Source organism: Octopus bimaculoides, chromosome 16 (genome assembly GCF_001194135.2).
Source record: "Octopus bimaculoides isolate UCB-OBI-ISO-001 chromosome 16, ASM119413v2, whole genome shotgun sequence".
Lineage (NCBI taxonomy): Eukaryota > Metazoa > Mollusca > Cephalopoda > Octopoda > Octopodidae > Octopus > Octopus bimaculoides.
Window position 1 is genome coordinate 54,696,070 of NC_068996.1, and position 12,446 is coordinate 54,708,515.

The window sequence follows — 12,446 nt, forward strand, 5'->3', positions numbered from 1 at the left end:
TATATATATATATATATATATATATATATTATAGAAGGAAAAAAACATTGTTAAAGTATTTGGAAATTTTCAAAAGAAAATCTTTACAAACAGTTTGCTCTACTGAAAACTTATTGATTTGATCACAAAATTAAGAACTAATAATTATGAGGTAGTAATTATTAATCAGCATTGAATTTTGATGTAAGCACAAAGAATTAGATTCATAGGAAATGAGATATGAGAATAAGTGATATATCAATCCCTGTATTATTTTCTGATTTTAGCTTTTAGACTGGCATCATGCAGGGGTTTATTTTTAGTTGGTTATAGTAACTCCAGTATTTTGTCTGATACTTGTTCTATCAATTTCTATCTATCAAATGAATAAATCCACGGAAGGGATGACACTTGGCTGACCAAACACCAAAAGTTACCTTTTATTCAATGCTCTAATTTAGTGGTTATCTCCTCACTAATACACATATATATATATGATGAAATTTCATTCAATTTGCATCAACTAAATTTCACTCAACCCCTAACTGTAGCAGATGACACTTGCTGGGTAATTGAATCTAAAGCTACATGGTTTCAAAGCAAAAGTTTTAACCATAGCAATGCCTATACTCAAAGGTCAATATTTCTAAGATAAAACAATTATGTATGATTGGCAAATATTCAGTATATTATACTCTACTTTTAAAATATTATTGATAAGAGGGAAAAAATATAAGTTGCATACTTGATATTTGAGCTGTGATTGCCAGAGAAAGGGCAAGATCACTTTCGTAAAACTAGATAAGAAAAATTTGTAATTACAAAATCAAGAATGATATGGTCAAGATGTATAGTTTTACTTTCTAATTTTAATACTGTCATACCACCAAAACACATAAATCATTCCACAAGATATTTTTCAGTCATATATGTTTTCCAAACCTAATACATTGTTTAAAATAGAGATGTTATCATAATACTTACCAGAAAAACAACACTGATATCAAAATTCAGCATTGAAAGGAATAATATAGAGATAATCCATATTAAAACCTTTGAACCAGTCATTGATGCTAAATAGCAAAAACCACATTGTAGTACCAACAATGCCAAAGGTTTCCAACCAAGTAAGTATGTCAAACAGAGTGAAGAATAAAACGCAAAAAAATATTTCCGCATCTGAAAATAAACAAAGGAACAGAATTAAATTTCCTGTTTTGAAAGGTTTATTGATGCAAGGGGTTGCTGAAATGTTCCTAGCTTTAAGGGTCTAGCGAAAAGCCTGGTTGGAGGCCCAACCTTCTGAGTTCTTTTACAGGGCTTAGGAAAACTGAAGGACTGCTGCAATAAGTGTGTGAATCTGAAAGGGGAATATGTTGAATAATCTTTATTATTAACTGATCCTCCTGTATTTGCTTTTACCCAAAGCCAGGAATTTTTCCACACCCAATTGTACATATAGAAAAGGATTAGATATGTTTAAAAGAGAATTGGTCAAAGCCAAAATAAATATCAATATTGTTTTATAAATGTTAGCAAGGGCAACAGATTGACAGAATCCTTTGAAGAATGGATAAAATAAACTGCAGCATTTTATTCTGACTCTTTACATTTTGAATTCAAATTCTACTGAGGTTAGTTTTTGCCTTTCATCCTTCCATTGTTTATAAAATAAAGTGGCAGTCATGGGGTCGATTTAATTTGCTGCTGGTCTGTGTCATGTAACAGGTTAGCAAAACAGAGCAGAGCCCAAAATCACTAACTGATAACAGGTAAAGAGATACATTGGTTGGAATATACAAACAACACAGTAATATTCCTTTCTATTATAAGCACAAGGCCTGAAATTTCAGGGGAGAGGCTAGACAATCAGATCGATCTGGCACTTAATTTATTGACACTGAAAGGATGAAAGGTAAAGTTGACCTCAGCAGAATTTGAACTCAGAACATAGGGGCAGACAAAATACCGCGAAGCATTTTTCCCAGTGTGCTAACAATTCTACCAGCTCACCAGCTTGTCTATCTATCTGTAACATCTTATCTATCTGTCTATCTGTCTGTAATGTCACCATGTCATCTATCTGTAACACTTAATATAACTACCAAAACACACACACACACACACACACACAAACACACACACACATATGTGCATGCACATGTACAGATTCTTTCTCTAAAAGCAGACCCCATTGAAAGGAAAAACACCTAAGAAAAAGATATATCTAATTAACAGCATTCTTCATTTTAGACACTGCAACTTTTATAGATACAACCAGTGCAGAGAATGTATAAATGAAGCAAAGATCATCTACTTTAAAATAAACACATAAAATTCCAGTTAGTGAAAGAAACCGTATATAGTTACTTGATTTGCTAGACATAGCAGACAAATATTCATCAAACTACATCTTCCAATGGTAAAAAATTTTTAGAAAGTCACATTGGATAACATAATCTTTGAAACATTGTCTGAATATATTCTGGAATGCTTTTCATCAGAGATCTGCTAAATAAGGGCAAACAGGGTTTCAAACAACAACAACATACGGAGTTATATATATGAAACAAAAGGCATATATTTACTGCAAAACACAGTATACCGTTTCAGAATTCTATTTTATTCCAATGCTGACAAGACAATCAAATTTCAGTAGCAATCATTTATATTTGCAAACACATATTCATATCCTAGTCAACAATACAAATTAAGCAATAATAATTCCCTTTAAAGTGGAAAGAAAAAAGCCATTGACAGTTAAATATCAATGTCCTCTGATGTCATTCACCTACAGAAAGGTTCATTTCAGCTAGTTTGAAGTACTCAGAGCTTTCAAACACTCAACGTCTTAAAGGGACATTCTCCGGGATGAAATAACCCCACAGCTAATAATTGTATATAAACAAGACACACACAATAAGTATGTGACATGAGTAATGTCTGCATTATTAGAGTTGCTTCTAATTCAAAATTTAATTTTGTTCTCCTTTACCTTTCTTCCAAAGACCAAAGGTGTATTTCCCCTTCCTTCAAACCTTGCAAGTAAAATTACAAAAGAAACATAATAAAATGTAATAAAATGTAATAAAATGTAATAAATTGGAAATTTATTACAATTTAACTTAGCTGCATAAAAACACTCAGTTAACCACAACAGGAACTGAATACCAAACAGTTCAGCAATTATATTAAAGTCACTGATGGGTTTCAATTTTTAATAACTTCCTTAACGTTACAAATAAATGCATGAAATTTTGATACAATATAAAGGACATAATGGAAATTAATATTCATAAGTCAAATTTTGAAACACCACTCCATCACATATGAAAAATGACATCGCTTAAATGGCAGCCATTTTCGGCTTCGCACACGCATGCTCTTTCCAAAACTTGCACCATAACACCCTCAAGAGTTTCAGACCCCACTTCTCTGATTTCTCTATTGATGTTCTCTCTCTGTTGCCCCAGGGTCTCTGGTTTCTTGATGTAAGCCCGCTTTCAGGTTTGTTAACATAAACCCTCTCATTCAGGCCAGTTGACATTGCCGTAGCAGGAGATTATTCTTTCTCCAGAGCACTTCTGTAACAACTGCATTGTTTCTCTTGCGGTATGAGCAGTTGCCCCATCTTGCTGGAACCATGTGTGAAGTCTGCTTTGTATGGCCTTTACGTTCCCCAGACTTGACTAGCCTGGAGTTTTTTCTTGTGAGGATACCTGAAAGAGAGGGTTTACGTCAACAAACCGGAAACCCTGGGGCAACCGAAGGAGAACATCAATAGAGAAATCAGAGAAGTGGGGTTTGAAACTCTTGAGGGTGTTATGGTGCAAGTTTTGGAAAGAGCATGCGTGTGCGAAGCCGAAAATGGCTGCCATTTAAGCGATGTCATTTTTCATATGTGATGTAGTGGTGTTTCAGAATTTGACTTATGAATATTAATTTCCATTATGCCCTTTATATTGTATCAAAATTTCATCCATTTATTTGTAACGTTAAGGAAGTTATTAAAAATTGAAACCCATCAGTGACTTTTGGGACACCCTGTATATTTTATTTTTTAAGGGGTGAGATGAAGAAGAAGTACCTATGACATCAGCAGATCTTCCTAGACTGGTGAAGCTGATACAGTTAATGTTTAATTTGCACTCTTCTATACAAATACCAGTAGGAGAACGTGAGCAAAAACAAATTCAACAAAAGCTGCAGTTCTAGAGTCAAGATTGAGTAAAGTGCTTAATGCATGTTTGGGGAAGGAGACATAGTTTAAGGATGGATGGTGTAGAGAGGAGTGACCAGTGCATCAAGTAGGTTGGTTTGCAGCTAAATGAGCATAAGCTACGTAGAGTAGAAAGGGGAAGCTGAAAAAAAAAATAGTGCAGCTGTGAACCATTAAATGAAGTGGTGTCGATGAGTGTGTTTTTGCTAATCAACTGAACAACTTCCTTTTGAACATTCCTGGATAGTTCTGCATTAATAATATCTCAGAAGGTTGTACTTGCGGGTCAATTCTGAAGTGTCTTATGGCCCTAGTCTTTGGAATATAGTTGATATGAAGTCATAAGAAATTGCTAAAGATTGAGAGGTCTAGCATTTGCAGTTACTTTGTATGTTGTTCATGTGCAGAGAAAGTGGTTTCAAGACTGTTTAGATTTTTAGCGAAACCATAATAATGGCTATAATAGCAAGGAAGGAAATGGACTGAAGGGAGTAAAAGAGTTGGTTGGTTCTGACTGGTTGATATAGTTTGGCTGTCAGTAGGACTGAAATGAGACATCGTAACAGATCTTCATAGACAGGAACATTTCATTGCAAAGAGAGAAAAATAGAAATGTTTTATGAAGTTACTAGCTAGTGTTAGATCATAGTACTTGGAAGGAACAATATCAGGATCAATTCCTTGATAAAGGAAGGTCTTGTATTTGGTGATTATGCATACATGGTGCTGAGGCAAGTAGAAGGAAAGAAAATTTGATAAGCGTTTTGTTTTATGTCTATAGTGGAAAGTTAGAAGCAAAACAGACAGTGCAGTGGCTTTATATGCAGAAATGCTGCTTTTAGTACTATTGTGATTGAGAAATAGCAGAGAGGAGGATTGGAAGATTTTAGTAGAAACCATCTTGGTAAAGGATCGGAAAGCCTAATTACAATATGAAAAGTCCAAATAACTTGCAGACTGTGTGACCCATGAAACCATTGTTTTGCTTTCTTAATGGCCATCTGGCAAGCATTCTGGTAAGGTAAATGCGTGCCAGCTGTCTACAATGAGTGACTTCCTTTGTTACAAGATGGAATTCACGTCTGATGTCATTTTCATAACTCACTTTTTTTTTTTCCTTCTGCCTCACCATACACATCTTTCTCCACCTGGATCTTATATTCATACTATCATTGATCTATAAAAGTATTGCAGAGAAAGAATTTTTTTTAAATCATAAATAAAGCAAGGAAAACAAATTAACTGGTGAAAAATATTTATGTGACAGTATAAAGAGTAATTAATTGCAGCTGGTTCGTATTTATTTATTTCTACTGAGATCATCATCGTCATCATCATCATCATCATCATCATCATCATCATCATTTAACGTCCATTTTCAATGCTGGTATGGGTTGGACAGTTTGACTGAAAACTGGTATGCTGGGGAGCTGCACCTCATTCCAATCTGATCTGGCAAAGTTTCTACAGCTGGATGCCCTTCCTAACACCAACCACTCCAAGAGTGTAATGGGTGCTTTTTATATACCACCAGCATGAGTGCTAATTATGAAACACTAGCATCAGCCACAACTATGATCTCACTTGGCCTGACAGGTCTTCTCAAGCATGGCATATGGCCAAAGGTCTCAGCCACTTGTCGTTGCCTCCATGAGGCCCAAAGTTCGAAGGGTACTTTTTATGTGTCACCAGCACAGGTGCCAGTCATGCAAAACTGGCATCAACAACATCTATGATTTCACTTGACTTGACAGGTCTTCTCAAGCGCACCATATCGCCCAATGTTCAAAGGGTACTTTTTACATTCCACCAGCACAGGTGCCAGTTACACAACACTGGCATCAGCCATGACTATGATTTCACTTGGTCTGATGGGTTTTCTCAAGCATGGTATATGGCCAAAGGTCTCTGTCACTTGCCATTGCCAATGTGAGGCCCAACATTTGAAGATCTGCTTCACTACCTCGCCCCATGTCTTCCTAGGCCTGCCTCTTCCACAGGTTCAATCCACAGTTAGATATCAGCACTTCTTTACACTGCTGTCCTCGTCCATACACATCACATGGCTATACCAGTGCAGTTGCCTCTCTTGCACACCACATTTGATGCCTCTTATGGCCAGCTTTTCTCTCAAAATGCTTACATTCAGTCATGCATGCACACTGACATTGCACATCCAGCGAAGCATACCAGCTTCATATTTTGCATGCCTTCACATGTCTTTGGTGGTCACAGCCCATGTTTCACTGCTATGTAGTGTGGCTGTCTGCACACAGGCATCATACAATCTGCCTTTCACTCTGAGGGAGAAGCCCTTTGTTACCTACAGAGGTAAAAGCTCTGTGAACTTTGCTCAGCTTATGCTGATTCTAGCAGCTACACTGTTAGAGCATCCTCCTCCACTGCTGTGTTGGTCACCTAGATAACAGAAGCTATCAACTACTTCTAGTTTTCACACCTGGTATTTGATGGAGTCTCTTTCCAGTATATTATTGGTATTGATTGTACCTGAAAACTTTCCACACACAAAGACTATTTTCCTTGTTAACCTTCTTCTGATATTGCTGCACCTCTTATGTGTCCATAGCTTACACTGGGTATATCTTATGGAGTTTCTACCTACACCTCTTCTACAGATCGAGCAGAGCCATCTACCTGAAGGGATTTGTAATTTGTCTGCTTCCCTACTTACTAAGACTTTGGTTTTCACTAAATTAACTCTAAGGCCCTTTGATTCTAGACCTTGCTTCCACACCTGAAATTTCTTCTCTAATTCTGATAGTGATTTGGCTATAAGAACAATTCAGCTATAAACCAAGATAATAAAACTAACATACATGCATCCTACTTAGCTGTAAATTGTTACCATAGAGAGTTCACCATTGTGAACAGCAGAAGATTGCAAAATTGATATCTCTTTAGCTTTCAGTACAAAACCCAACTTTTCAAATAGGTTTGATTTAGAAAAGTATAGACTCTACAATGTAGACTAAGACTTAAGCACTACATGAAACCAAAAACATCTGAGCTTTCCCAAATGTTAAGAGTTACCATGAAGCAGAGTAGAAAATAATCTTCTTCTTTGTGTCCAGAAGCATTTCCATTCAAGGATCTCCAATCCCTCCTGACTCACTCACAACTTAGGAAGTTATTGAGTTGGTATTTCAGTAGATTGATGGTAAGGACATCAATGCAGAGAAAACCAGGAAACAGGAAACAACTTTCTCTCACTAAGGACAACCATATGGCTGCAAACATGGAACATCAGGATCGTGTTTGAAACCAGATAAACAACTCAGATAGCTGTTGAGATGAAGCTGTAAACAAGCTTGCAGTCAAAGTCTCTGTGAGATGAGATGGCTGAAATTAGGACAAATGCACCTGACTACAGTGAAAACCAGACATGGGTGGAAATGAAAACAACATGGAAGGATGCATGTAAAGAGATTTTGGGGAAGAGAACCAAACAACACAAGGGTTAAATCTCAACAGAGATTCTATAGAAGATAGCTTTCCACAAAAAGAAGAAAGCCAAACTCAACAACTGCAAAATCAGAGCAAGCAAAGCACAGAAACAGATGAAGTAAACCATAGTCAAAGAGAGTGCAAAGTGGAACAAGAGAAACTATGTAGAAAAGGTGGAAGAAGATGTGGCCCAGAGAAATCTGAAAGAATTCTTACAAGGGACTTTCAGCACTAAGAGACATTCAGAAAATCAGTGAGTCACTTCCTAAGCAGTCAAAAACAAGGATAGAAACACTTTTGCAAACAGGAGAAGTTGGAGAGATGGAAGGAAAATTTTGAAGAGCTTCTCTCTCTCTCTCTCTCTCTCACACACACACACACACACACACACACACACACACACACATTAATCAAATATACAGTGCAGCTGCATTTTGAATTGTTACTACATTTCGCCTCCAACTTTCAACGAATGAATGAAGAGAAACACATTAGAAATTGTTTCTTGACATGGACTGAATGCAGTGACAGCTGGTAACAGTATACAGGCCAGCAACTTCAGGTGGTCGCCTGATATCTCACAGGCTCACTCATCTGTGTCGTTAACCAATTTACAACCTTTCAATGGTGCAGCAAACCCACAATTCAAACCTTACTCTTCCTTTCAAAATATTATTTCACAGTATTTTCCTTCATAATTATGGCCTAAAAAGCACAACTTTATCTCACAAATCACAGTTTGTCTTTTCAATAAAATATTCCACCCATTGAACTCAAAAATGACAAAACCAGCTACAAGAGATGCAATTCTTCTCTCACTAAATTTGTATTGAAATTAACCAACTTAAAAATTGTTCATTAGTTTTTAACAAATTATATTGTTAAACTATGTATGTCATGGAAATATACAGTTCTAAGTTTTAATTAATCTCAAAGATAACCAAGAATTTAGAAGTATTTAATAGAATACCAAACATATTCATTACTTAGTACAAATAAAGCCAGTGCTTGGAACATAATCAGAAAAATTTTTATCCAAATTGAAGATGGAAGGTTTTAATCTAAAATATGATCATTTTATTATCAGAAAGTCTTACATTAAAGAACTAGAGTTCAGGCAGATTGGCAATATTCTATTTTTATATTACAATGTATGAATTAAAATTTCTCAGTACGTTACTAATATAAGTTGATGTTCACTTATAATTTGATAAGCTACAGGACTGTCTGCTTGAAATAAATTGCAAACAAATCTCTGTTATCTAAGTCTTTAGTTTTGTTGTGTAATAATCAATGAGTTAAATAGTATGCAAGTCTTTAAGGTGTGTAAAGCACTGATTTGCCTACAGCATATGTATGCAGTTGCATGATTTGAAATGGAATAGGGGAAATATAGTTTTAGAAAGTGTTCAGTTCATAATTTGAGTTTAGAAAGAATCCTAACCTTATTTTTGTTTTACATTAAAACAATATTTTTGCCTATCTACACATTTTTCTTTTTAATAAAATTCCTAATACAACTATCGGAGAAAATGTAGAAATCAGTAGAAAGCTTTCTAACTGAAACTACCCTTCAAAAAGTTTTGTCAGCATGTTACTTTTCACATGTTTAAAAGCTTTCGATATTTGCCAGAGTGAAAAAAGAAACTTGCTAATAATGATAATGTTCTATAGGTATTTTTGTACACTTGTAAAGATTTGAGGTTTGTGTAATAAACATTTACATAAATTCTTGTCACACAAAGTTTTACAGCTGGATATACTACTAAGCACTAAACACTGAAAAATTACATAAAACAGGATCCGTCTATGTGGTTAGGTTCACAGAAGTGAGTAGAACGGTGGGTGTATCTAGTCATGTTACCTAAGTGAGATAAACCCAAAGGACAGTGCGTACATGATTAGCTACTATAGAAGTACCTGAATGATCTGTTTTCAGTACAGCAAGTACTATTGTGTGAAATGAGGAAGATCAGCAGCCAAGTTGTTAAAAGCAGGTAAAACATTTTCAAGTAGAGCAAATCAGAGTTGTGGGTCTTCTGAAGCTCTATGCTCTAAACATTCAATATTTCTTCTTTTTATAGCATATTCTTCTTATAGCATATTCTAATAGCAATATTAAGATTAAAGGGTAGATTTACTGAAATGATCAGTATTTCCACTAAAAATGGACAATAAAGTACATAAAGTGTGATTTCTTCTTTAAGATTCTTAACAAAATAATTCTTGTAGGTCTTAAACCATTTACTGGTGCTCTAAAACCTGCTTGTACTTTGAAACCTATTTGACCATCATATTTTTCATAGGCTTGTACCATCATATCTAAACTGATTAACATATCTCACAGACTTTTTCACTTTTCCCGAGCGTCAAACTAATACACCTGCTTGTTGTTCATACACTTGTCTTTGTATTTTGTTTTTCTATAAATTTCAACTAACATATCTCACATATTTATAAAATACAAGAGAGAAGAATACTAACGCTGAAGCATTTGAATTCAACCAATTTTCCAATAAGAATGTGTCCAAGAAGAAAAGGAGTAATTTTTTCAAACCATTTGTTCCATAAATTCCATTCATTTTCTGATATGTCCTAAAAGAAATAAAAGACTTGTTAAACATAAATTTCTTCTATATCAAGACATATGTTTGAAAGTATGTGAAAGCAGAGGAAACAAAGCAATTAAATCTATGGATTCCTGCAAGAATCAATATATTTACTTTTAATCCTGAATTGTTATAAAATAAAGCACAATAATGGTTCAGTGGCTCTTGTAAGATTTATAAGAAAGAGATTTGGATATGCTGTCAGGTAGAAATTAATTCTGATTCTCTTTAGGGTTGAGAGACTAACATTAGTAGTCTTATATTCATTCTTAATAGGAATGTATATTATTAATGTAAGGATGTTTTAATAAACAGACATAAACATTCCAGGAGTAAAATATGTAAACTACACATTTATATGGACACTGTAATAAATTTATCTAAACCCGGGTTAATTTCCATTAGTGATGTCATTGGTTTCCAAAAGAAATTTAGGGTTAAATCTCTTAAACTTGGCACTGATTGCAAGCAAGCAAGCGAGCGGGAAGGAAAGAAAACACATATTAGGCTAAATCGCAACCACCACTTTTAACACTTGATCTATCATGTTAAACACAGGTGACCAGTCATCGAATTTGGTTCAATTTCGATTTCGATTTCACTTGCCCCAAAAGGTCTTTGCATGCAGAGCTTAGTGTCCAATGAAGGAAAGGCTGGCATGGGTGCCAGTTGTCGAATTTGGTTCGATTTCGATTTCACTTGCCTCAACAGGTCTTCGCAAGCAGAATTTAGTGCCCAATGAAGGAAAGGTACGCATAATTGGGCTGGCTACAACCCTGCCAAAGGCCACGGATTATGGTCTCACTTGGCTTGCCGGGTCTTCTCACATGCAGCATATTTCCAAAGGTCTCGGTCAGAAGTCATTGCCTCAGTGAGGCCTAAAGTTCAGAGGTCGTGCTTCACCACCTCATCCCAAGTCTTCCTGGGCCTACCTCTTTTTCACGCAGCTATCCTCGCAGCAACTGGTGCTTCTTAGGTTCAACTTTTCTCTCAAGGTACTTACACTCTGTCTAGTATGCACACTGACATTACACATCCATTGGAGCATACTGGCTTCATTCCTTGCGAGCTTACGCATGTCTTCAACAGTCACGGTCCATGTTTCACTGCCATGTAGCATGGCTGTTCGTACACATGCATCATACAGTCTGCCTTTTACTCTGAGCGAGAGGCCCTTTGTCATCAGCAGAAGTAAGAGCTCTCTGAACTTAGCCCAGGCTATTCTTATTCTAGCAGCTGCACTTTCAGCGCACTCTTCCCCGCTACTGACTTGGTCACCTAGGTAACGGAAACTATCAACTACCTCTAGTTTTTCTCCTTGGAATGTGGCAGAAGTTGTTTTCTGCACATTTTCAGTGTCTATTGCTCCTGAGCATCTGCCACATAGAAAAACTATCTTCCTAGTTAGCCTTCTTTTGATATTGCTGCACCTCTTATGTGTCCTCTTATGTGTCCATACACTGGACACATCTTATAGAGTTTCTACCTACGCCTTTTCCACAGATCAAGCAGGGCCATCTACCTGAAGTGGTTTGTGTCTTCTCTACTTTTCTACTTATTAGGACTTTGGTTTTAGCTAGGTTGACTCTGAGGCCCTTCGATTCTAGTCCTTGCTTCCACACCTAAAACTTCTCCTCAAGTTCTGATAGACTCAGCAATTAGTGCAAGGTCATCAGCATAGAGGAGCTCCCAGAGGCAACCTGTCTTGAATTCTTGTGTTATTGCCTGAAGGACTATGATAAATAGGAGGCTGAGGACTGAACCTTGGTGGACACCTACCTCTACCCAGAATTCTTCACTGTACTCATTGCCAATCATCACCTTACTGACAGCATCTCTGTACATGGCTTGTACAGCTCTCACTAACCATTCTTCTATCCCTTGTTTCCTCATTGACCACCAGATGAGGGATCAGGGAACCCTGTCGAAGGCTTTCTCCATGTCAACAAAAGCCAGGTACAGAGGTTTATCCTTGGCTAGGTATTTCTCCTGAAGCTGTCTTACCAGAAATATAGCATCAGTGGTGCTTTTCCCAGGTACGAACCCAAACTGCATCTCATCTAAAGTGACTCTCTCCCTAATTAGTTGGATATATATACATACATACATATATATATATATAAGTTCAAAAAAACAATAACAAAAAAACAACAAAGTGAGGACGTGATACGGAT

General features: G+C 36.3%; 1 protein-coding gene across 1 annotated transcript in view; it reads right to left on the bottom strand.

Annotated features, from left to right (window-relative positions):
• Nucleotides 1-12,446, bottom strand: part of LOC106884152 (protein-cysteine N-palmitoyltransferase HHAT) — a 190,517-nt gene that overhangs the window by 129,682 nt on the left and 48,389 nt on the right. The window contains exons 4-6 of the mRNA XM_052973781.1: nt 10,148-10,258; nt 5,304-5,375; nt 964-1,158 (exon numbers count right to left, since the gene is read on the bottom strand). Of these exons, the coding sequence (XP_052829741.1) occupies nt 964-1,158; nt 5,304-5,375; nt 10,148-10,258 (378 nt within the window). The remainder of the gene's footprint in view (nt 1-963; nt 1,159-5,303; nt 5,376-10,147; nt 10,259-12,446) is intronic.